General features: G+C 48.4%; 8 protein-coding genes across 8 annotated transcripts; 7 read left to right on the top strand and 1 right to left on the bottom strand.

Moving 5' to 3' along the window:
• The first annotated feature begins 117 nt into the window (after window positions 1-117).
• BKA67DRAFT_557724 (uncharacterized protein) lies at window positions 118-1,138 on the top strand. The gene is made up of 2 exons (XM_046102283.1): window positions 118-546; window positions 610-1,138. The coding sequence occupies exons 1-2, from the start codon at window positions 284-286 to the stop codon at window positions 887-889; spliced, it is 543 nt and encodes a 180-aa protein (XP_045962565.1). The 5' UTR covers window positions 118-283; the 3' UTR covers window positions 890-1,138.
• A 1,063-nt stretch (window positions 1,139-2,201) lies between these two features.
• On the top strand, window positions 2,202-3,992 carry BKA67DRAFT_591359 (cytochrome P450; the record flags this gene model as incomplete). The annotated part of the gene is made up of 6 exons (XM_046104705.1): window positions 2,202-2,519; window positions 2,570-3,195; window positions 3,258-3,439; window positions 3,496-3,755; window positions 3,812-3,876; window positions 3,935-3,992. The coding sequence occupies 6 exons, from the start codon at window positions 2,202-2,204 to the stop codon at window positions 3,990-3,992; spliced, it is 1,509 nt and encodes a 502-aa protein (XP_045962564.1).
• Window positions 3,993-4,827: 835 nt separating this feature from the next.
• On the top strand, window positions 4,828-8,976 carry BKA67DRAFT_211503 (DNA-dependent RNA polymerase 2 rpb140). The gene is made up of 2 exons (XM_046095493.1): window positions 4,828-7,383; window positions 7,434-8,976. The coding sequence occupies exons 1-2, from the start codon at window positions 4,981-4,983 to the stop codon at window positions 8,664-8,666; spliced, it is 3,636 nt and encodes a 1,211-aa protein (XP_045962563.1). The 5' UTR covers window positions 4,828-4,980; the 3' UTR covers window positions 8,667-8,976.
• A 968-nt stretch (window positions 8,977-9,944) lies between these two features.
• Window positions 9,945-10,950, top strand: BKA67DRAFT_211495 (uncharacterized protein). Its single transcript, XM_046095492.1, has 2 exons — window positions 9,945-10,408; window positions 10,480-10,950. The coding sequence occupies exons 1-2, from the start codon at window positions 10,135-10,137 to the stop codon at window positions 10,827-10,829; spliced, it is 624 nt and encodes a 207-aa protein (XP_045962562.1). The 5' UTR covers window positions 9,945-10,134; the 3' UTR covers window positions 10,830-10,950.
• Window positions 10,951-13,544: 2,594 nt separating this feature from the next.
• On the bottom strand, window positions 13,545-16,484 carry BKA67DRAFT_557714 (uncharacterized protein). Its single transcript, XM_046102282.1, has 8 exons — window positions 16,348-16,484; window positions 16,267-16,290; window positions 16,078-16,199; window positions 15,585-16,012; window positions 15,253-15,533; window positions 14,787-15,194; window positions 14,469-14,722; window positions 13,545-14,346 (listed from the first exon to the last, which is right to left on the bottom strand). The coding sequence occupies exons 1-8, from the start codon at window positions 16,423-16,425 to the stop codon at window positions 13,947-13,949; spliced, it is 1,995 nt and encodes a 664-aa protein (XP_045962561.1). The 5' UTR covers window positions 16,426-16,484; the 3' UTR covers window positions 13,545-13,946.
• Window positions 16,485-16,546: 62 nt separating this feature from the next.
• On the top strand, window positions 16,547-18,144 carry BKA67DRAFT_211262 (uncharacterized protein). The gene is made up of 7 exons (XM_046095491.1): window positions 16,547-16,758; window positions 16,827-16,988; window positions 17,043-17,155; window positions 17,209-17,325; window positions 17,383-17,455; window positions 17,527-17,630; window positions 17,694-18,144. Exons 2-7 carry the CDS (start codon window positions 16,859-16,861, stop codon window positions 17,973-17,975), a joined length of 819 nt encoding a protein of 272 aa, XP_045962560.1. The 5' UTR covers window positions 16,547-16,758; window positions 16,827-16,858; the 3' UTR covers window positions 17,976-18,144.
• Window positions 18,145-20,675: 2,531 nt separating this feature from the next.
• On the top strand, window positions 20,676-22,083 carry BKA67DRAFT_656524 (uncharacterized protein; the record flags this gene model as incomplete). The annotated part of the gene is made up of 2 exons (XM_046106958.1): window positions 20,676-21,643; window positions 21,705-22,083. The coding sequence occupies 2 exons, from the start codon at window positions 20,676-20,678 to the stop codon at window positions 22,081-22,083; spliced, it is 1,347 nt and encodes a 448-aa protein (XP_045962559.1).
• A 762-nt stretch (window positions 22,084-22,845) lies between these two features.
• BKA67DRAFT_533480 (uncharacterized protein) lies at window positions 22,846-23,388 on the top strand (the record flags this gene model as incomplete). Its single annotated transcript, XM_046099710.1, has 1 exon — window positions 22,846-23,388. One exon carries the CDS (start codon window positions 22,846-22,848, stop codon window positions 23,386-23,388), a length of 543 nt encoding a protein of 180 aa, XP_045962558.1.
• Window positions 23,389-24,308: the final 920 nt, after the last annotated feature.

Raw genomic sequence — 24,308 nt, 5'->3', positions numbered from 1 at the left:
TATACTCGGTTACGCAGCAGTTCCTGTGCACAAAGAAGGTTACTGGAGCAGGACCGGTTCAGTTGCATTGCTAACGAATTGGGGGTCGGCCCTCGATATTCCCGATTGTTTGTAATATTACAATAACCAACAGCGATCTAGTGCGGAAGTGACTTTCTCTAATCTACAATACTGCCTGCAGCCAGATACAGGCTCCCACGCCTAATTCGCCCAAATTCAACGACGTGATTCTTTGTCAGATTTGTACGACACCACCGACATCACCAACGTCGCCGACTCCACGATGCTACTGCAACTGCTAAAGAGATCACTGTTTTTTATTGCCCTTGGGGCAACCACAGCGCTTCATCTTAATATCACTGCAATTGGTGCGCGCGATGGTAGATCAACATTAGAGTGTTGGCAGCTCGAGGAAGAATTCATCATTTCCAACACAGCAGGCGTTGCAGGGAGCGCCAGCGCGGTCTTGAGTGATGCCGCCAACAGCTCCATTGTCGTCATACCTTCCGGTTTCGATGGTGGTCTGCACAATGCCCCGCATAACCAGTAAGTCGCCACCTCTGGCAGGCCTCTTTCTCCTTGTCGCACTTTGCTGACCACTTTCTTCAGATGGGTCCTTTTCACCACAGGTCTAGCCCTCATCACACTGCCCGAGAACAACTCTGCAAAGGCATATGTCACCGGCGGGGAATTCGGACTCATCTTTGCGGCGGATACGGCGGATGTGAGTCGCCTGGGGCACCGGACTCAGTATCCTGGCATCACGGAGACCATCGCTATCCAGATACCGACCAAGGACAACAGGGTGCCGGCGCACACCTGCCTGTATGACGGGGCTTGCTCGGCGGGTGAGGTTGTGGGCTTGAGGGGCCTTGCTGTTGCTGGATGAATTTCACCTTGTGAGACGTATATGGACTGGAGGAAAAACCTGTGAAGAATTGACCAGGGCTGGTAGTAGTCCAGGCGGGGTGAGTCAGCGGCCGAGAGGCACTGTTCAGGAAGGGGGCGGGGGTTTCTTGTGTAAATGGTAGAGAATTGACATACTACATCTCAATCGACGTTGACAGATTCTCATAGCTCGGTCAAACCCGTACGCTGTAAATTATATACAAGAGAAAATAAAGTTTCTTGGACTGGTTCTAGGATTTGTTTCGCCCACTTCACGTGATAATAGATGTCCACTCATCATTTTCCTCGTCAGGGCTTTCTCCTTTTTAATCCTTAGCTTCCTTTCTGCCTACTTAAGAGTGTACACCTCAAGTCTGTTTTTGGTGGTTTCCGAGCCCTTCAAACCTATGAACCGGTAGGCTGGCTATTGTAGAATTTGCGAGATCGTGCCACGGATGGGCACCCACTTCCGTTATACCCACCTAGAGAAGGAAAGGATCACAGAACATACAGTACCACTGGGGAGACTCAATGGGCCGAATCTTGAGAAAATGTGGGCTTTGGGATCGAAAGGTACTGTACATACATATGTTCTACCAAGAATCAGATTGGCTTTCGAAATCCACACTCCATTTCTCTGAATGTGTTCTTCATGCCGCAAGACAAACCCGCATAGTGATTGGTTTCCAATCCGGCGGTTCGCACCCGTCTCAGTAGGCTTGCCAAGGTCCATTACAAAAGGATACTGCTAGCATTGCACGGGCCGGGCTCCTCCCGGTTGAGACTCCGTATTCCGCGGAATGGAGTCAAACCCACATGCGAGGCCGGCTTACAATGCCTGTCATTACAACAATAGCATCTGCAAAAATGCATTCCCCCGCCTATCAGCGATCGCTAATGCACTGTGATTGTGTAGGCATAAATGTGTGTACATATGCAGGCTCCGCAAGCTACGCAAGCTAGGCCAGAAATATAGTCAGATCACCAATTGCCGAATCAAGAACTTCTGTGTTCATCCACACCTCGCAAACCCGATCCCGGGCCCATTATGCATAGTCAAGGGTATGGCGGATGAATGTGGCATGATATCGTTGAAGAGCATGCGACATACCTGTCATCGGTCATCATATATGAAAGGAATTTGCTCTTGATTGTTAATTTTATGTGATCTGCAAGCATTTGTGCGTTGTGACATTCGAGACACAGATTTCGGTCGTCCACTCGGTCTCGCTGCAGAGGAAATGGGAGTACTAGAGGACGTCAACATGAGGGCTAAGCTCATCTACGATGGCCACCTGTTTGAAAATTCCACCATGACCGATATACTCCGAGAACCTTCGAAATGGAGCTTGTCATTCATCGTTTTACAGTCGAGTATACTTCTTGCGACATTTTTGGTTTTGATAATCGTCAAGCGTCGTTATTTTTCTCCCATTAGCCACATTCCGGGCCCTTTTGTTGCGTCGTTCTCGAGGCTTTGGCATCTGCGTAAAATCCTTCAAGGTGACCAACAGGTATCCATCGCTAAAGAGCACGAGAAGCATGGACCATTCCTTCGATTGGCTCATAATGAAGTTAGTGTTTGTCATCCAGATGTCGTCAAAGCGCTTCTCCTCACGCCACTCCACAAGGTATTTATACTCTCCCTACCTTACGAATAACCATCTAAAGTTCCTGGCAGAGCAACTGGTACAGAATTTTTGTGCTCCCTGACTACCGCACATCCTCACCGCTAGGAATTAGAGATCCGAAGGAAAAGGCGCAACTGAACAAGCACTTTCAGCCAGGTTTCCAGCATCAACATGTCATTCGCTCTGAACCTCACATGGACGAAGTGATGACGACGTTTTTCTCTTGGTTAGACCGGCACAGTGCTGATGGTACGCCTATGAAGATGGGTGAGTTTTTTTCGTATGCTGCGTATGATGTGACCGGAGAAGTCACATTTTCGAAGTCGTTCGGGTTTACCGAGAAGGGAGAAGACATTGGTGGTGCCGTGGCGGTGAACGAAGCTATGGAGCTCTTCTTCGTTGTCCTTGGTTACTTCAGAAATTGGAGCTTACTTCTCTGTAACCCTTTGACTACATGGCTCGAGATTTTGCCACTTGGATACATGGGATCCACGGCTAAGAAAGTCCTTGCGGAACGTCGAAAGACCCCGGATGCGCGTTTCGATATTGCGGCCCATTGGTTTCGTGCTTTGGACAAGGTCGGAGACAACGACAACACCTGGAATGAGGACCGAATTGTCGCCGCTGCTATTTCCAACCTCGGAGCCGGCTCTGATACTGTATCTTGTGGAATGCAGTAAGTTTTGACCAGTGTCGAAAGGAAGTCGGCCTTATGAGTAACCATGACTACCACAACAGGAGTTTCGTATACCACTTGATCAGGCATTCTGATGGCTGGCAGCGGATTCGGGAAGAAATTGGCGTCGCCCAGAGGAATGGCGAGTGCCAAGACCCGATTATCACGTACAATGATGCTGCCAAGCTTCCGTACTTGCAATGCGCTCTTAAGGAGGCTTTGCGTATATTTGCTCCGATCCCGAGTATGTAATATTAGGCTGGAGGCTTGGCGGGTCGCAAAAGCTGACGAGTAACACAGTGGGTTTACCGAGAGTCGCGCCTAAGGGAGGTGTTCGATTCGGTGATAGCTTCTTTCCCGAGGGAACGATCCTCTCCGTCAATCCGTATGTTATACAAACCTCCAAGGCGCTCTGGGGTCCTGATGCAGGGGAGTTCAAGCCTGAACGATGGCTTGCTCCAGATGCTGGGCGGTTGGAGAAGTTCTTTTGCCCATGGGGTGCTGGTTGGTCTACATGTCCAGGACAGCACATTGCCAGAATCCAGATGTCCAAGATGGCGGTGAGTCGGCTTGTTCTGTAAGCATGGCGAAGATTCCTGACGCTCGGGCAAAATAGGCGACACTGGTCAGAGATTATGATGTCAAGCAAGTTGACCCGAAAGAAGAGTGGGAATGGATGGCGTAAGTGGTTCTCGAATTTTCCGTCCGAATGAATGATCGAGTTTAACAATGCAACAAGCTACTTCACCATTGTGCCGCACGGCTGGCCCGTGTATGTGTCGAAGCGGCGCACGTAGGGCTGAAGGGGAATGGCAAGGGGGTGGATGCTGTTCGTGAATATAGGATCTGGACATGGAGGATAATGTCGCATACAGCACACAGATATATAGCCCTCAAGACCGTGTCGACCTGGAAGCTATCATGAGTATGTCCAGACTCCACACCATTTGACGATGACAATGTAGTGCTGGACATGCTCAAAGGAATGGATTTTGACTGGAAGCAGTCAGGATGCGCATGGCTGAGGCAAGCGTTGCAGACGGACAGTCACAACCACAATGACAATGGGAAGGGGCCTCCCAATATATACACGAATCCGTATAAACGATTATCTTGGATCACGTGACTGCCCGTTCCTCGTCACCGCACGCTAGCGCCTTTCGAGCATAGCGTCCGTCCTCTCGTTTGAGGCTCGAGCTTCTCTCTCTCGCTCGTCTCGCCCTTCGTCAGCAATTCGCATTTGAAATTGTTCCCCAGGCGCCATCACCAAGCATCAACATTCCTGGCCTGAGGACGTTGAGGCCGCCATAACAACCACGCGCATCCACCCAGAAGGACGACCCGTGCATCAGAAAGGTACTTCTTGATGCTTTGGATATTCTGCTGATTATTTGGGCACGGCGCTGACCTGATTTGTGACGGTAGCTTGCTGCTCTGGTTAGAAGCCCATAACCACCAACAGTCGCGATTCGCCCCATTCCCTTCCTTTGTCACCCTATATCGGTCGACGAGACACTCGCCGTCCCTGGCGCTTCGTGTGTAGCTCCACGATATATCGCCGTCGATTTCTAATATTCATTCGCGCCTCACGAGTCACTGCGCTGCCCAGCTGTCTCTTGCATCTCTTTGCCATCTAATCTTTTCGCGCTTATATCCAGCACCCTTTCACGCGCCTTGCTCTTGTCTTGTCTTGTCTTGTCTTCGCTGCACAACCAGCGAGTCGAGGTCCACTTCAAGCTTCAGAAACCTACACCCTCGAACCCAGCTTCAATATCAGCCGCAAATATGGACGAATACGAGGACTACGAGTACGATGCCACGTACGAAGATGGCGGCGAGGAGGGCATCACCCCCGAGGATTGCTGGACAGTCATTTCATCCTACTTCGACACCAAGGGTCTTGTATCTCAACAAATTGACTCGTTCAACGACTTTCAGGAAACCACGGTGCAAGAATTAATCGACGAGTATTCACACATCAGTCTCGACCAGAACAACCCGCCAGATTCCACCCCCGATCGTCCCATCGCTCTTCGTCGGTATGAGCTCAAGCTCGGCCACATTGCCGTCTCGAGACCCGTCATCACCGAAGGAGAAGGTATCATGGCACCGCTTCTGCCTTACGAATGTCGAGACCGTAACCTTACATACTCGGCTCCGCTTTATGTCAAGATCACCCAGAAGCGATCCGTCTGCGTGGAAGTGCCCATCCCCAACGACGAGCTCGACGATGAGCAGTACCAAGAGTTCAAGCGCACTGGCGAACAGCCCACCCGCTTGGCTTGGGAGGAAGAGGATGTCCCGATTCCCGCCACCGTCAAGGACAACAATACCAAGGATAAAGATCCCGACATGGTCTTTATTGGCAAACTTCCCGTCATGGTCAAGTCCAAAGCCTGCCACTTGGCTCACGAGACCGAAGACGACTTGTTCCTTCTCAACGAGTGTCCTTACGATCAAGGTGGTTACTTCATTATCAACGGAAGTGAGAAGGTCCTGATTGCCCAAGAACGCTCTGCTGCAAACATCGTCCAGGTTTTCAAGAAGGCCCAGCCAAGTCCTTACTCCTATACGGCCGAGATTCGAAGCGCGCTTGAGAAGGGTTCGAGACTGATCTCTTCACTCATGCTCAAGTTGTACACTAAGGGAGGAGCTACTGGTGGTATTCATGGCCAGACTATCGCCACCACTTTGCCCTATGTGCAATCCGATCTGCCCATCGCCATTGTCTTCCGTGCCCTCGGTGTCGTTTCTGACGAGGACATCCTGAACCAAATTTGCTACGACCGAAACGACAGTCAAATGCTTGAAATGCTGCGACCCTGTATCGAGGAGGCTTTCTGCATTCAGGACCGAGAAGTCGCGCTGGACTTTATCGGTAAGCGTGGCAACCAAGTCTCTGGTTTCACCCGGGACAGGCGTGTGCGGGCCGCCAGGGACATTTTACAGAAGGAGACTCTGCCTCACATTTCCCAAACCGAGGGTTGCGAGACGAGAAAGGCCTTCTTCTTGGGTTACATGGTCCACAAGCTCCTGCAGTGCGCACTGGGCCGGAGAGATACCGATGACCGTGATCACTTTGGCAAGAAGCGTTTGGATTTAGCCGGTCCTCTCCTGGCCAAGCTGTTCCGCAATATTGTTCGGAAGCTAACCAACGAGATTACCATGACTCTCAAGCGCTGCGTTGAACAGAACAAGGACTTCCAAGTCCAGTTTGGTATCAAGTCTGGTATTGTTACCAACGGTTTGAAGTACTCTCTCGCTACAGGAAACTGGGGCGATCAAAAGAAGGCCATGAGCTCGACAGCCGGTGTCTCTCAAGTTTTGAACAGATACACGTTCGCTTCTACATTGTCGCATTTGCGTCGTACCAACACCCCTATCGGCCGTGATGGCAAGCTTGCCAAGCCTCGTCAGCTGCACAATACCCATTGGGGACTGGTTTGTCCGGCAGAAACGCCAGAAGGCCAAGCTTGTGGCCTTGTCAAGAATCTGTCTCTCATGTGCTCGGTCAGTGTGGGCACAAGTACTGAGCCCATTATTGATTACATGATCACTCGAAACATGGAGGTGCTTGAGGAGTACGATGCTGTGCGCTACCCTAACGCTACCAAGATTTTCCTTAACGGTTCCTGGATTGGTGTCCACCAAGATCCGAAGTCATTGGTGAGGGATGTACAACAGCTGCGTCGCAGCAATCAAATCCCCTCCGAAGTCTCTCTGGTCCGTGATATTCGTGATCGTGAGTTCAAGATCTTCTCCGATGCTGGCCGTGTCATGCGTCCGTTGTTCGTTGTAGAACAAGAGGAGGACCCTGATCGGGGCGTGGAAGTTGGCAACCTGGTGCTTAGCAAGGACATGGTTCGGAAACTCGAGAGAGATGCGACGCTACCGGCTGACAGTGAGGACTTCTATGGCTGGGAAGGTCTCGTGGGCGATGGTGTCATTGAATACCTTGACGCTGAAGAAGAGGAGACAGCCATGATCTGCATGACTCCTGAAGATTTGGAAACATATCGACTGGCCAAGCAGGGTATCGATGTCACCCAGGACACGAGCGAGGATGCAAACGCCCGTCTCAAGACAAAGTTGAACCCGACAACGCACATGTATACACATTGCGAGATTCATCCTAGTATGCTCTTGGGTATTTGCGCCAGTATCATTCCTTTCCCTGATCACAACCAGGTATGTGTTTTTCGTTCCGTTACAAACGCTCAAGCTAACCAAGATCTCAGTCCCCTCGTAACACTTACCAGTCTGCCATGGGTAAGCAGGCCATGGGTTTCTTCCTGACGAACTACAACCGACGTATGGATACCATGGCAAACATTCTCTACTACCCTCAGAAGCCTCTTGGTACGACCCGATCCATGGAATTCCTCAAATTCCGAGAATTACCTGCTGGCCAGAATGCCATCGTAGCCATTTCTTGTTACTCTGGGTACAACCAGGAAGATTCCGTTATCATGAACCAGAGCAGTATCGATCGTGGTCTGTTCCGAAGTCTGTTCTTCCGATCATACAGCGACTGCGAGAAGCGTGTTGGCATCAACACCATCGAGCAGTTTGAGAAACCATTCCGATCTGACACGCTTCGCCTGAAGCACGGCACTTATGACAAGCTTGACGACGATGGCATTGTCGCTCCTGGCGTCCGTGTAAACGGAGAAGATATCATCATTGGAAAAACGTCTCCTATCAATCCCGACAACGAGGAATTTGGCCAGCGCACCAAGGCACATCAGAAGCGCGATGCTTCTACACCTCTTCGTAGCACAGAAAGTGGTATCATTGACCAGGTCATCATGACTACTAATGCCGATGGTCTTCGGTATGTCAAGGTCCGTGTGCGAACTACGAAGATTCCCCAAATTGGCGACAAATTTGCTTCTCGTCACGGTCAAAAGGGTACCATTGGTGTCACTTTCCGTCAGGAAGATATGCCATTCAGTCGGGAGGGTATTGTCCCCGATATCATCATCAACCCTCACGCTATTCCCTCGCGTATGACTATTGCTCACTTGGTCGAGTGTCTACTGAGTAAGGTGGCCACATTAAAGGGCCTAGAAGGTGACGCTACCCCATTCACCGATGTTACGGTTGACTCCGTGTCGTCGCTCCTGCGCGAGCACGGCTACCAATCTCGTGGTTTCGAGATCATGTACCATGGCCACACTGGAAAGAAGCTGAGGTCACAGGTCTTCTTTGGTCCTACCTATTACCAACGTCTTCGTCACATGGTGGACGACAAAATTCACGCTCGTGCACGTGGCCCCGTGCAGATCATGACACGTCAACCCGTGGAAGGTCGTGCCAGAGATGGTGGTTTGCGATTCGGAGAGATGGAACGTGACTGTATGATTGCTCACGGTGCTGCTGCTTTCCTGAAGGAGCGACTTTTTGAGGTCTCGGATGCTTTCAGAGTTCACGTCTGTGAGATCTGTGGTCTCATGACACCCATCGCGTAAGTGAATTGAAAATCGACCCATCACAATCATGACTCTCCTTTGCTCCATGCTAACTGAATACAGGCATTTGACGAACCAGACGTTCGAATGCAGGCCCTGCAAGAACAAGACCAAGATCGCTCAAATCCACATCCCTTACGCCGCCAAGCTACTCTTCCAGGAGCTGCAGGCCATGAACATTGCTAGTCGTATGTTTACAGACCGGTCAGGCGCCTCCGTCAGGTAGTGTGCTGCACGTGGCAAAGCACGTGTGGTTCTATGACTGGTGCGATAAGAAGCTTGCATCTAAACATCAGTAATTTGGATTGCTAGAAAAGATGAGCGCTGCTGAGTCCTTGGGGAGGAGTTTTTGATGCAGTTTAGTGCAGTTGCATTGGGCAGGCGTTATGCTGTATTTGAAAATGAAGGTCGTTTGTGACTTGACAACGAGTCAATTGTAAACCGTTTGGAGATGCGCATCAGTGCCAATAGAACCCAGGGGTTTCTGCACGACTTTTCGATTTTCTGACAAAACGGATAGGGACGCAATGTTGTATGAGTACAACCAAGCCTGTAACTAGACGAACAGGTTTAGACTGGCAACTGAACACTAATAAAGACTGTAAAATCATGTTCTTGACTCATCTTGCCATTTGTGCTTCGTCCTTCTTCAATCCAACATAGACGGGGACGGTTTGCTGCGGCACTTGCTGATATTTCCTCATGGTGTGAACATGGGACAAGGCGGACTGCTGAAGCACCAAAACCTTGTCTGGTTTGTTTCCGATGATTTCCATGACATAAAAACAAGCAAGGCCCGGACTATATATCGTTTACGTACTAGGCCAATGCTAAGTCATGTTCTTTTTCCAGATGCTGTTGTTCGCGACAACAGATCTACCCCTAGAAAAGCACCTGTCCCGCTGTGGGGTTTTCGGCCTGCTACGGTACATAAGTATAAAACCTTCTTTTCAAAGCTTACAGGGGTCCATCTTGAGGCTCTGGGTGTCGTCTCAACTTCGTCCTATTCCTTTCCTGTTTTGGCGTCTGGAACCCTGTCGACAGGGATTGAGGCGCCGCAACCCCCCGTCTACGCAAACCAAAACTACAATCTTCCCCACATTGAAGACCGACCCCTTGCCTCAGATCAGTGATGAGACGTCTCTGAACCATGGACAGGAGCGTAGCATCTATACGAGTTTGAAAAGATCATCTCGTCTAGAGATTCCCGGCAATGAGGTCTTACATGTCATAGGACAGCAGTGTCCGGGGTAGAGGCAGGCCGCATTCTTTATATAATGTCACCATTGGCTGTAATAGTTGACTTGGATTTTGATATCTCACCATCAAGCATAAGCATCTCGGAACTTCACCTGACATTTCTTAATCACTTTACTGGCAGGACCACATTCGCTTCTTTACGATCATTCGCTACCATCGCAATCTATTTCCCCATCCTTCCGACCGAAGAACCACTAATTAATCCAAAATGAAGTTCCTCGTCGTCCTTCTTTCTGCTGCCTACGTGAGCGCCGCGGCCGTTCAGCCAAGACATCACAAGGGCCGAGGCGGAAATAAGAACAAGGCGACAGCCGTAGACACCACAGCTGTTGCAACCGCGACGACGGCCGCAGCAACGGCAGCCGGCACCGCGGCAGCTGGTACCAACGCTGGTGCTGCCGCTGCCGCTTCCGGCAGCACGGTCGTCCTGAAGGAAGTCAACGGTATCCCGGGTAACGAGTGCCTGACCTTCAGAAACAACGGTACGCACCAAGCTGATCCAACCATGTCTGGAGATGACCACAGAAAGCTAACAGTTTTTCCCTTTTCCCAGGCGAAATCGTAGACGCCGCATGCGTCAACACGGCCGCCGACCGCCAGCTGACTCCGGCCACCGTCTCGGGCGGTTCGGCCCTCAAGGTCCAGCGCACCTTCACGGCCGGCTTCCGGCCGGACCTCGTCAATGTCAACGCGTGCGTGGGCTTCAACGGCACGCACTTCCGGGCGTCGGACTGTGCTGATTCTAGCGTCGAGCTCGTCACGTTCAACCAGAACGGCGAGCTCGTTGCCAGCGGAGGTGCCTGCGCCAGTGGTCACGACAACCTCGCCCAGATGACAGTGGATACCCAGGGCCAGAGCTGCGCTACTTATACTAGCACAGATGTTACGCCGACCACGTCTTGATGCGGGGCGCATGTCGCTTGCTTGATGCAAGGTTGAGAGTAGTACCTTAGTTTTGCATACACATGCGTGGGAGCAAGCTTATAGTTTGGAGCATATCAGGTTTTAATATTACAACTGGAAGTTCCTATTTTGGATGTTCAACATCCACGCTTTGACCATATAATTGTAACCAGCGCGCTCGCTATCAGTGGAAGCTCCTTGAGTATTTGTGAGGTTTCCTCCCGGGTCGTAATCTCCATCTTTATTATCTTCGGAGCTTACATAATCTGTAGTACCACGCGGACTCGAGTCTCTTTCCATATATTGCTTTATGGATATTACTATGTCTTCATACTTTTGCTTTACACCTCTCCTCCAAATATAACAGGTGACACTCCATCCCACCTCACGAAACCTGTTTGGATTAACTCATTCTGTGCAGGGGAAAAAGAAATAGCTGAAGGGACGCTTTTTGTCGCGAAGAGTAGGCAGTAGCTTTCCTGCTTGTACACGGTCGCGAACAAGAAAGCAATCTATGGTACATTGCGCGATCGATTTACCATCACTAAGCGCGGGGGCACTCGCTGGCACAACAATCTCAGTACGCAATATGTTGGACGGAGACCATGGCATGCTTGTCGCAACTTACGAGCCATCCCACTACTTCAGCGGCAACAGCTCGTCCAAGGTGATAAGACGGACTCATGAATCCTCTGCTGACTCTCCTACCAGTGCCACGTAGCTTGTTTTGAACAAGTTTCTCTTTGCGTCGTCTGAAACCGCAAAGTAACATAGCTCTCGAGTCGATTCCCATTCAGGCGGAACGAAAGCCGAGAAGGTGATCAGCACGTATAACATGTCCTCGTACATTAAACCTATAGAGTGACCTTATTGTCCGAGGTAACATGTTCTCCCTGTCCATGCGTTCTCATGATCATATCATGTGGACTAATCAATAAAATAAAAAATTGGTTCTTCACGCTAAAGAACCCAACTACCTCAATCTCTAACCTCTACAGCCTTGCTCTACAGCGCCGATTAAACAACCTATCAGCAATCTTTGATTTTGTCGGAATTATATTCAGGATTTCTAACGCACCATATGACTTCGTGCTCAAATCTCGGAAAAATCGGTGGCTCAAACTTACTTCGCCAAATTCTTTTATTACTACCATCTTGACAACAGTCCTGTGCTTTCTGAACATGCTTTGCGCTCTATCTAGTTTCGAGTTCTCATGGATCATCTCCACAGTCGGCTTTAGCCACTTATCAGGCTCGATAGCATCAAAATATTTGATTTTATATACTCTTTAAATCAAATTTTGCCTTTCCTTTGCCTCGACAGCCGTGCTAGTTGTCATCTTAATCACATAAGAAATTACATTTAACTGTAGTGGGAGCAACTAATTGACAAGCGGAAAACGAGAATAAAAGGTTTAGATAGTCCTAATAGCCAGCTCATCGCCGCAAAAACTTCACTGTCCGACCTCCCAGCTCTCAGATGTGTTTTCGACTAGGGTGGAATTGCTCGAATCTATACGGCAGGTATGGTGTAATCTTAAAGAATATACAGGCTACGAGGAGAATACACGGTCTTCTCATCTCACCTGTCAATAGTGGTTGTGTAAGCTCGCGCCTCGCTTACCCGAATTCTTTCAAAGAACAATGCCAAAGACTTACTTCGTCAACATTGATAAAATGGAAACTCCTTGTTCATAGACTTCTTGGCCCGCGCCCCACATCTTAGAGTGACCCGGCGCGTCGTGTCCTTCGGTCCGACAAGGCGACCGTTAAATGTATCTATGCCGTTTTCTCTACTCCAGCGTATTTACAACCTTCACCCGATCCTACCGATACATACTCGAGCACCACAATTGCCTAAGGTATGCAAGGGTACAAAAAAAAATTGTCGCTTCGATAGAAGGCTATGCTAAAAGAATGCGGGGCAAGTCAACTAACCTAGGTTAGTTTTCTTTTTCTATATTTACCAGATATTACTATACCGTATACAGTCTTTCATCCGTCAATATTTCTATAGTCGGCAACATGGTCTAGTCTTACTCGAAGCTGTTCCAAGCCAAGCTTGACATACGTGAATATCATGCTTCAACTCATTAGCTGGAGCATGAAACCCTCAGATTCAGCAACATGTCATAATGTGATTCTCACACCTTCTCAATGGTCCGCATATCTTTGCTAAACAGCGAATTTTAAGAATCGTACAACACGTCCTATGACCCGTTGTAATCGATGCCTTCTACAAAGAAATTTCTAATAACTGATTCCGCTTAGTGACATGGGCCTTGTTTTATTGTAAGGATCTTAATCTTATGATAATCGGCTCGAGATCCAAACATCAAGTAATTCAACGCTTGGAATTGATTACGGAGTTCACATTTACATCTCACAGCTGCGAGAGAAATGGTCTCTTCTCGCCAAGTAGCTATCATTCGAGCTTAGAGTTGGACTTGAGTGGGCGACCACAGGGGAACACCTGGTGTTATATATTTTGACAAGTTATTTCTTGAACTTTTGAATTTCTTTTAATGTTTTTATTTTTATTTTTATTTCTTAATTTAATCAAATTTTATCTCTTCTTACAAAATTAAGAATTTTGTTATAAAGAATGATTTTTTAAATTCCTTTTTCAAGTCTTGTCTCAATCTTTTAAAAAGAGTATGCTGAAGCCTGACTTGTGTATCTTTGCTTTCATATAGTCACTTATATAACACGGTATTGTGATTTATTTAGGTTGAACTGTAAAATACACTAGCCACTTTAGCCCTCTTATTGACGGCGATGCTATCTTCAAGACTCTACGTAAACTTTCTAATGAAGGGAAGCGACGAAACGAGATAAGGTCCCTGGCAGGATCTGTCTGTGTGGAGCAGGTGTACTTTGTTGCTTGGTTTCCCACGTTAGTACTCAATCTCTAGATGAACTCCAATCAGTAATTGCTACGAAGTCTTGATAGGTCGACGGGAATGGTGTCAACCTGTGGAGGGACTGATTGCCATCGAAGCGATTTGAAAAGACCGATCTTAGATAGTAGACGATAGGATCTAGCTGCGTATAATCTCGACAAGCTGTTATCCACACCTTTATTAAGGATAACTATAAATATAAGATCATGGATGCTTAGATGGTGACGTTCTCGTCCAATAAGCTCATGATCTGCTGGTTACTATAGTACCATTCTTCCAGTCCAAGCGATTGTGCATCGGCAAATTGCCTAGTTTCATCGTCCGCTCCCCAGTCGAAGCACGTAAAACCAGATACCTCCGAGGGATCCAATGGACCTGGATCCGGGAATAAGTCTACATGTGAGGGACTAGTCTCTGGAGCAATGTAGATTCGTGCGGCCCGGCACAGGATCTCATACAGTCGATGTGGGTGCGTGATTGACGTTTGGGAAGGCGCCTTCGGCCGCAGCGAGGCAGCGAAACAATCCAGACGGGCCAAGTCGGCGAAATCCAAGTGCTGAACAGTATGGGTAAATAGTATACTGAAAGGAATGAATGGAATATGCAGGACGGCCCTGTTTTAATTGGAAGTCAGTTAGTGAGAGAAATGGGCAACAGCAAAAAGGGGCGCTAATAAGAGACAACCCAAATATTGGCCCCCAAGAAGACGCAACGGTGGATAGACTGATCAGCTTACCAGCTAATATATTTAGTAAACATGAATGGGTCTCTTTCGTGTCCACGCAGACTAGTCATACACTGCTCATGTGCATTCAAAGCGTCGCGAGCAACTGCGACGCATTCGCCTGAAATATCACTGGGAGAGATTTGCGTGGAGGGGATTGCCCGAAGAATTAGAGCAAGTAGTGAAGTCTGGCAGACCAAATCGAATTGTAGATAAACAACCCGCATCGGATCGCTTCCGCAGTGGTCGAGCTGGCTATTGGCACTCTGTGGCATCTGTCAGCAAGCTCAGAAATAATGGACTTAGTCACTGCGGGAAGTCAAAACATACTGAAGCCTCAATATGTGTTGCACTAATCAGCTCTCGTAATTGTTCAGCGAGTAGTTCGGCCTCATGCCCGCGCTCCTCGTAGGGACGAGAAAGGCCCATAGGGCTATAAAGTTGATCATAAACCCTCCCTTGGATTCTTGCAACCATAGTAGGCCGTGTAGTATTCACGTCGAATGGCAATTCGATATCAGAATCACGGAAACTGGATGATCGACCCAATCGAAGTGATAGGCTTTTGTCGAATCTATAGACTGTCCAAAACAGACGATCCTGCACATCTTTTAGGGTCTGGTCGATTTCTCTTGCGGAACGATGTCGATGGTATCCGAGAGTCTGGCAGTGGTTTGATGCGGCAGAAATGAAGGTCCAAGCCATGATAGCTTTAGAGTCTTGAATTGCATTAAATGCCTGCTGCGAGTGTTAGCCAGTATAGTAAAGCCCTTGTCTTCATGAGGTAGGTGTATACGCCTATCGTCAACGCAGCAATGACCTCCATGGATGGCGGCATAATAAGTGGAAGTCGTAAAAGAGCGCTGTGGAGGTTCTTTTGACAGAGTTGGGAGTACTCTATATAGTCTTGAAGTCCGACATGCTCGGCAAAGATATAGGACAAATATCCATTGGCGATGGCGAGATCTGTTTCGCTGTAGTCGTCAACTGCAAAACACACTTTCCGGCAGATATCGGTAAACACATTCAGAGGAAGTATATTGGCAATCCAGACAATTCTGTCATATCCGTCGTGCTCTGTTTCGTACGTCAGCAGCATCGTAACATAGGTCGTGTTCAAAAACGAACCCTTTGCCCAACGCAGTGCCGCCACCACGACTTCAACAGGGGGCATGGGAGGATTGGTATCACGTTTCGCGATATCAAGTTTCGAAAACGACATAGACTGCCCCGCATGATTATTTTCAAGAGCCGTTACAAGACTTTTCAACGACGAGATGACTTCGCTGGCCTCTGATGTGTCATTTTTTGAGTATTGATCGTCCAGAACAGTCTTAAGGAATTCAATTATGTGAGCCGAATGGTCCAATACAGAAGATTTGCTGGCAGATTCGGGGAGAAACTGGCGAGATGGTGGAGCGTCTGCCGGTTTACCTAACTTGAGCTGCTCCGGGTAACCAGATTCCTGCTGCTTTGTTCCCAGGGAGATGTTAAGTCCCTGAAGTAGAACTTTGATGCCGTCGATACCCTTTGCGATTTCTTCAATTTTCCGATCACTGAGCGATGAGGGCCTTGTAAGTTATTTACAGAGTAAAAGAGAAATTCACAAGCAATGACTCACTATTGTGCTGAAATCAACACCCTTGGTCTTGGAGGGCTTGCATTGGATGCAATGGCGCTGTGGGTACAATCGAGTCTAGCTGTGGTACAGTTCGCACAAGGCGAACCTCTGTTACAACCAATCTGCCGAGCATGATCTATTAACTACGCTGTCCCGATAACGTGTCCATATGTGATTGAGGAACCTGACCTTTCGAGCGCGGCACTGGTCACACTGTTTCGCCAACCGTTAGCTCACTTTTGTGATGGGTGATATCACGATTGAGCTTACTGAGCGTCGAACGATCGCCGGGCGTCTCTTTGATCGCTCATCTGTCATCGCAGGAGACAACTTCACCCTTTCATTCATTTGTCTTGAGGTGAAATAGGGGTCTTGACTTACGACAACTTGATTTGTGACGATATTGGGGTTAAGATGACAAATTGGACGGAGTTGCGCGGATATGCGGCGCAGTGATGTCAATGTTGCTAACGGAGTCGCGCGCGTTTCCGCCAGTGCTGAGCGGTACGTACTAGCTTCCAGTCTTGGGTCCTGATCGGCTGACAGGCGCCATGTTACCAGAGTATAAGTATGCGTATGTTCAGCAAGCCAGAGACTGTCCTAGTTACGAGTGCATTAACCTTGTCTTCAATATATAATTATGGGATATAACATCCTCATCACCGGCGCCGCCGGCTACATGTATGATCTAAAGTACATTATATCTCTCCTAAACTGACTTGACTTTAGTGGAGGATCTGTTCTTTCAGAATTTCTATCTCGTAGGAACAGCCCAATTGAAATGAAGCACATCAGCGCCGCTGTTCGGTCGGAAAAGCAAGTCAAAAGCTTGTCAAATTTGGGCGTCAATGTAATCTTGGTAGATCTCAGCGATGAGGTCGCTGTCAATGACGCCGTGCTTCAACACGAGAGTGTGTATATAAACCAAGACTTCCTGTTGAACAGAACGACTCACCATGTATTAGTTGATGTCGTGGTTCATACAGCAAGCTCTTTTGATATGAGCCTTGTGTCCCCGCTAATCACGGCCCTGGGCCGACGACGCAAGATCACTGGAAAGGAGGCGTATTTCGTTCAGGTAAGTTTCTATTACAAATTTAAAGCTACTGAATTTCTCAACTAAGATTTTAGTCATCGGTGACCACGATTTATTCCGTCGAAAGCGGTTGGCCATACGGAGAGGTTAAGGATACTGACCCTATATTTGAAATGGAGCAGCAGATGGGGGGATCACACCCCGTTCGACAAGTAAGTTAGAACAACTCATATGATTCTTTTTCAAAACTTTGTTTCTAACCTATTAAGACCAATCTTCATGTCATCAAACAAGCAAAAGAAGAGGGGGTCACAAGCTTCATTATTCTGATACCAACTGTTTGTGGGTACTCCTTCGGCTATCCCGGCGCGCGGTGCCTATATCTTGTTGCATCTATACTAACTGTTCGATAGACGGAAGGGGCAGTGGCGAGTGCAGGAGGCTGTCTGTAAGTATCCCAGCATACATCAGAACTAGTATCGCGCACAAAATTGTCTATAAATTCGACCAGGATGGCGTAAGTCCTTCTTTCCCCTTCTGCAGTAGATATCCCAACATAATGTGACTAAAAACCTGACAGAGCCCACCTGGTGCGCATATTTCAGATTTAGCTGCGTTTTATGCTATCCTCGTGGAGAAGATCTTGCAGATGGAGCCGATTCCTAGTGGTGAGATTGGTTACTACTTTGCGATAGCCCACACAGTACCTTGGTGGAACGTTATGCAGCGCATTGCTGAGTCCTTACATGCGCGTGGGCTGGTAACAAGCTCTCAAACACAGATCTGGCCAAGCTATAAGATGGCAGCGGAGTATTTGAATTTTCCGCTTGCGCATGTGCGAGCTATGGGAGCTTCTAGGTAAGTGCTTTTGCTCGTTGGCAGAAGCAACAGTATCTGACGGATGATTAGTGGAGAATTCGGACCTATAAACGCGTATCGACTTGGTTGGCAACCAAAATGGGACGAGAAGAAATTCCTTGAAAACATGGATGACGAAGTTAGTGCTGTACAGGAACTTGACACGGTTGACACCACTATCTTCCATGAATTATTGGCCCAGGAAAGATAATCAAACATGCATATCGGAATCCCCGTTAGTACGACTCTTAAAGCCACCTTTGATCTTCGGTATCTATGTATCATCTTTTCAATTATTAAATAATGGAAGAGGTTAATAAGCACCACGCAGCATTTTCAACTCGTCGTATGTAATGTGATCGTTGCTCCTATCCCGCAGAATAATGGTAGCACACTGATTTGGCTAACGCGATTAATTACGTGGTTTCAGTGGCTTTCGGCCATATTCTAAGAACGACGAGCTATGGCAAGTGCTTCGAAAACCAGGCATATTGTAGAGTCGATTCGGGCCTGGAGATTCAATACTGAGCGAACCTATGTTCAGTGCGTTCTTGGAGAAACTTTTCCGAGGCTCAATCACTCACTGGCAACCGGATTTTACGTCGTGGCTGCTGAACTTGGGCATGTATCTCAACAGATTATTATCACATCATCTGCCGTTAATTCGCCTAATGAATTTGTTTGCACGCGTGGTCCATAGCACAACACCTATTCCTTGCCTTGAAACCACGTCAGCATTGCAATCTGTATTGCATATTGCAGCGTGGGAAGACTGTTGCGCTACTTGTCAGCTGCTTATCGCAACTAGTGCCAACCTCAATTACCAAGGATCTTTCTTAACATGTCGCCCTGATTCCTCGGAAGCCCAGTGAAACAAGAAAATACCCTCTGCAAATAGCACTGGGGAATGGCGAAGCTCGAGTCGCCGCACTAATCCCATGGGAGCTACGCTGGTTGGTGACGAATTTCTATTGCCCGTGAGCAATTGGAAGATTCCTTATCTTGAGAATGTCGATCATGAACTGAAATGCTTAGAAAGCATAATATGCCGTTTATCCAGCACCTGCCTGGCGTGGGAGGAAACCTGCAGAACCATCTAGTATGCTGCATTGGGAACGAGGCAATGACACTATAGAGACAATGGACAGGCTTGTCTGACAAGAGCCGGACGTGCTCGCTCACGGCTCTGCGGATTATTCGGAGAACCGGACTGGCTTATTGACGTCTATCGGGCTCTTTGTTACTTGCGCTTACCTACCTGCCGTGGAGAGTCTCTCTGTCGACATTCTACATCAAAATAGAACAAGAAGAATACTAGACGATAACAGGCCAAGTGGACAAGACTGCCCAGATAAGAATCCCGCTCAAGCCTATTACCATATATCCGCGAAAACTCTTTTGGGTCACGAGGACACCTTCGGTGTCTATATATCCGTCATCACTCGGAGCGTATTTCCAACCGGATATGATGCCAACCCGTCCCCACAAGGTCTATGCCTAGAAAGTTCCTCACTTTCGGTGCCATGTTATTCGACATTTTTCTCGTGGCAGTGTTTATCACGTCTGGTGATAGCGCAACGGTTCCACAGATCGACCTCAAATATTTCTCAAACCCTGTCGATTTCGAGGTCATGGCACAGCAGATGCAGTTCATACGGCGTTGTGAATCTTTGACTCGTGGGCTCTAACGTTAGCACGCTGCCGTTCATCAGTATAGGCAGCCTTTAGACTGTTTTCTATAACTATGCTGAGAGGGCTCAAGCCTCATTCAAGATGCATATGGACTGCATTGGATAATAGTTTAAAAGGTCATTAGGGTGATAGAGTACATTAGATGTCAAAAGTAAATTTAGGATATAATATAAATAAGTTTGAAAAGTATAATCAAGCTATCATAAATATCTACCAAGAAAGTTTTATGCGTTTGACAAACGCAGTACATAAGTTATTAAACAACACCGTCTGCTCTCCTTTCATCCAATTCCCGATTCGCCAAGTCCTCCTCTGCCTTACTCCAGTCTGTCTGCCGCCAGCGACATCGACAGTCCATCTCTGAAAGTTGAATTTCCTATAATGTGTTAAAAGCTCGATTCGACAAAATTATGAATATATGATATTTCGATCAGGTAGAGCAGTCACTATGGTAGCTCATGCCAGAACGGGACATCCCGTCGGCAACAGATAGAGCTCCATATATTCGGGGATGAAGACGCCAAACTCCTTAGGGTAAAGTCCGAGTTGAAGTTGCCGTACTCAGGTGCCGATTCGAGCAAGGCTAACCAAGTCTCAGATGTTTAATTCTCCTACGGCGCTCTGCATCGTAGTCTGATGCCGAGAAGTCCACCAAATGAGTCGCTCTCGGCTGAAAAGCTTCATATCTTGTGGTTAGGGAACGCCAACCCGTTGGAGACAATATACTGGTCTTCAGCCTTGACGCGAATGCGAACTCTATCATACACCACGATCAAGCAATTGAACCAAGATGGCTGCATCGAATGATGGTGGGGTTTCCCCAGACTCTATAGCGGGTATGATCTCAACTTGGCGTGGGGCTAGGGCCGACTTCGCTGTCACCAAGAAGAATTCTTTCGAGAATTGTCATAAAGCCGCTGTCACGGGCCTGCTCGAAGCAAGTATCCACGACCATCAACAGCCCATTCCCCGCGAGACGTGGTAACAACTGCGTCCAAATACTGCAGCCAGGATGCCCCTTCTCAACCCTCAACCCCGGATTCTCATAGCCGGAGCTGGAATAGGCGGTCTCAGTACTGCACTGTCACTCCACGCTGCTGGCCTCACAGACATTCACATATTCGAGGCAAGCTCACAGCTGACCACGCTTGGCGTTGGAATCAACGTTCAGCCATCAGCAGTATTGATTCTTAGGAACTTAGGCTTACTACCAAAGCTTCATGAAATCGGTGTTGAGACTCAGGAGCTCAACTTTTACAGCCGTCAGGGCAACCCAATTCTGTCAGAGCCGAGGGGTGTAGGTGCAGGATATGCGATTCCACAATTCTCGATTCACAGAGGAGAATTCCAGATGCTACTACTGGATGCGGTGAAAGAACGCGTTGGCAGCGATTGTATCCATCTCGGCCACGCTCTTGTCGGCTACGAGCAAGATAACAAGTCTATCACGGCCAATTTTGTCCGACGCGGAAATGACGATCCAGCCGAGATCCCAAGCATGACAGGTGATGTCCTGATAGCAGCAGATGGTATCAATAGCACAGCAAGACGCCTGCTGTATCCCAACGAGGGACCACCACATTTCTCCGGGCGCATCCTCTGGCGCGGCTGTATCGAGCGTGAGCCCTATTTGACTGGAGCCTCGATGATCTGGGCAGGACATGCCAATCAGAAGTTTATCGCATACCCTATTAGTGGCAGGTCAGCTCGCGCAGGCAAGTCGTTGGTGAACTGGATAGCTGAGCTTCGAGTCCGTGATGAAAGCAATCCGGATGTGACTCCGCCACCAACAGATTGGACGAAGGCGGTTCCAAAAGACAAATTTGAGGGCCCTTTCTCACAATGGCAATGTGGAGGGCTTCAGATGAAGGAACTCATAGACAGCACAGAGAAAGTGTTTGAGTTTCCTATGTGCGATCGTGATCCGGTCGATAGATGGTCCTTTGGCAGACTCACGCTGTTGGGAGACGCTGCTCATGCGTATGTGCCCAACTACCAAGAGTTTAAGACGTGGCGAATAGGTGCTAACATGCATTTATAGAATGTACCCCATCGGATCCAATGGGGCGACACAAGCTATTATCGATGCAGAGACCTTGGCTAAATGCCTGGTCGAGAAGCATGATGACTTGCCTGGTGCTCTTACCGCGTATCAGGACTTGAGATTGCCTCCGACGGCTCAGATCGTCATGGCAAACCGAGCTAATGGACCTGATCATGTGCTACAGCTTGCCCACGAGCGAGCACCTGACGGTTTCAAAAACGTCTACGATATTATCCCGAAAGAGGAACTAGAGAGCATCGGTGCGACATATAAGGCCATTGCAGGCTTCGAAAAGGATGCCGTCAACCAGAAAGCAAAGGATACAGAGCAATTGGCCGCCAGATTCGACAAACAACCGACAAAACTGATTTCATAAAAAGAACTCATACTTTGTCCCTCTGGAGTCCAAGTCAACCTCGCTATGTCTCAAGTGTTATGATGCTTCGTGGAACGAGAGCTGCAGAAGAGATCTCAGGAGGGACTATGATTAACTTCACATATTCCAACTCAGTCCTTCCAGCATCTTCCAGCACCACATCCATTAAATTCCAATAGATAGTGTGAAGGGATGGACCGGATACAAACAACGAAATATAAGAACAAAAATATACCAAAAAATTAAGAATACAACAATCGAAAATGCTGCCCCGATGATCTCGGGAATGACTCAAGAAGTGGAGAATAATGGTAGGTTGTGTTATGTGCAGATGTCGATTACTTGCGCTTGAGAGCTGCGACTCCATCACAGAAACAGATCGGCAACAGATCAGCAACAACAATCAAAACATTACAAATGAACGTCAAGGTGCTCGACATCTGACCTATTGGCCAATTGACTTATCACTGCGAATACGGCACACGAAACGGGTCGTACGCACATCTTGCATGAAACCCCCCAATCAGAGACCTCTGGAGGCTGCACAGTTACACCACTACACCGCAACAACATGCACCCCAGCTGCAAGGAATGGACCCCTCTTCTCGCACGCCTTTAGCCACCCCCAACCACATGGGAATCGGTCGATTTTTATGTTGCGTTGGACTACGAACTTTTTTGTTTCGCCCAACTGACCGTTTTGCTGTTATTTATTTATTTTATTTTCCCTTGCGGTGACATTGCCGTTGATATGTAAAAAGAATGGCACCGACAGGGAACGACAAATCTACCGCACCACAGTTTGTCGGTGTGGTTGGCGTTGCATTTGCAGTGATCATCGTTCTTTTCGTGGGCACATTCGGCGTCCGTCGTTGTCTCCCGAGGAGGTTCCAGAAATCCTCTCAAGAACCAGAGCGTGGCCTGCCAGCCGCGGGTGAGATCTCGCCGCTCTTGCCGGCACCTATTGCAGTGCCGACACCGCCCGAGGACTACCAGCAGGCGGCCGACTACGGTGCTACGGCGCTGTCACCTACTCCTGCGGACAAGAGAGAGTCTTCTCAGAATCATGAGGCTCACGAGGAAGGCATGGCGGAAACTGGGAATATCGCCAAGGCTCAAGGGAAGGCTTTGGCAAGACAATCACGGAGACCTAGCTCAGCAGGTTCCTCGCAACATTCCGCTTCTGAACGTCTTTTTGGTGCGCCTACAAGTCTCGCCCACTCCAGGTCGCCTCATGGGGGTTGGACATGGCATGACGGCGGAGGAGGCAACAGTGGACGCGGAGATGGCTCCGGTTCAGACTAAGACAGTACTTACTTGACTTATGATTACTGATGAGTTAGAAGTTCTTGGGACCCGCATGAATCAGTGCTGCGCCAGTTATAGCTTAACCTAGAATCATGAACGGGATAGAAAGTGGGAAGCGGGGGTTGGAGGTGGTTCCCGGTGTCAAATGCTAAGCGGTTTTATGGTTTAAAGGCGGCGCACCGATTTGTTAAAGGGTGAGACCGTGGTTGGTTGGGACATGATCCTTTTCGCATATTATTTGGAGCTCACTCATGAACTGCATATCATATAAGAGGTTGTTAGCAGCAGAGCATTGGGTCACACTATTATAGTGTGTCCAATTTAATACAGATGCCAAGTTTGCCGGCTGGGTTTGCGTTCATCCATTTCCTTGCCAAACGTCCTATGATATGTAGACCCTGTTGAAAAGTCCCATGATGTATCATATAAACGACGCCCAGTCGGTGAATACAAAAATAACTTAAACACCCCTGCCAATCATGGACTGAGCATGAACCAGCTCCTCAGCCGCATCCGTCATTAGTGAAATTCCAACGCGTTTGTCCAACCATATACCCTGACCCAGAGTCTCGGAAACCTTTCTGGCCAATCCGGTGAGCTACGACTGTCACTAGGTCGATGTCTAAGGATATGTGTTTAATGCAAACACATGGCCAAGAGTACGCCCTCTACGCCTTCATCAGCCCGAGTGCACCAAGCCGCCACGCTCTGGCCAAATGCGCCAAATGTGTTCACATTCCTCATTTGCGCTTTCTTTCTTTTCTCTTTTTAACGTTGCTTTCGCACCAAACGCCAAGATGGGCAAACTACCACTTTCCGAGACATCAGCCCTTTAAACAGGCTGATGGCCCTCGATGTTCAGCCAAACAATGGAGGACCCAGTTCAAAAACGTCAGCAGACATGTCCCCATTTGTAT

Source organism: Truncatella angustata (genome assembly GCF_020726525.1).
Source record: "Truncatella angustata strain MPI-SDFR-AT-0073 chromosome Unknown BKA67scaffold_2, whole genome shotgun sequence".
Taxonomy (NCBI): Eukaryota; Fungi; Ascomycota; class Sordariomycetes; order Amphisphaeriales; family Sporocadaceae; genus Truncatella; species Truncatella angustata.
This window is presented reverse-complemented; position numbering and strand designations above follow the sequence as displayed.

Coding starts and splice junctions, on each gene's coding strand:
- BKA67DRAFT_557724 (XM_046102283.1), top strand. CDS start 284: ATGCTACTGCAACTGCTAAAGAGATCACTGTTTTTTATTGCCCTTGGG. Junction 547..609: donor CACAATGCCCCGCATAACCA/GTAAGTCGCCAC, acceptor CACTTTCTTCAG/ATGGGTCCTTTTCACCACAG.
- BKA67DRAFT_211503 (XM_046095493.1), top strand. CDS start 4,981: ATGGACGAATACGAGGACTACGAGTACGATGCCACGTACGAAGATGGC. Junction 7,384..7,433: donor CTTTCCCTGATCACAACCAG/GTATGTGTTTTT, acceptor CCAAGATCTCAG/TCCCCTCGTAACACTTACCA.
- BKA67DRAFT_211495 (XM_046095492.1), top strand. CDS start 10,135: ATGAAGTTCCTCGTCGTCCTTCTTTCTGCTGCCTACGTGAGCGCCGCG. Junction 10,409..10,479: donor CCTGACCTTCAGAAACAACG/GTACGCACCAAG, acceptor CCCTTTTCCCAG/GCGAAATCGTAGACGCCGCA.
- BKA67DRAFT_557714 (XM_046102282.1), bottom strand. CDS start 16,425: ATGAATGAAAGGGTGAAGTTGTCTCCTGCGATGACAGATGAGCGATCA. Junction 16,013..16,077: donor GTGTTGATTTCAGCACAATA/GTGAGTCATTGC, acceptor CTCATCGCTCAG/TGATCGGAAAATTGAAGAAA. Junction 15,195..15,252: donor TTGCTGCGTTGACGATAGGC/GTATACACCTAC, acceptor CACTCGCAGCAG/GCATTTAATGCAATTCAAGA.
- BKA67DRAFT_211262 (XM_046095491.1), top strand. CDS start 16,859: ATGAAGCACATCAGCGCCGCTGTTCGGTCGGAAAAGCAAGTCAAAAGC. Junction 16,989..17,042: donor CGCCGTGCTTCAACACGAGA/GTGTGTATATAA, acceptor ACCATGTATTAG/TTGATGTCGTGGTTCATACA. Junction 17,326..17,382: donor GATCACACCCCGTTCGACAA/GTAAGTTAGAAC, acceptor TAACCTATTAAG/ACCAATCTTCATGTCATCAA.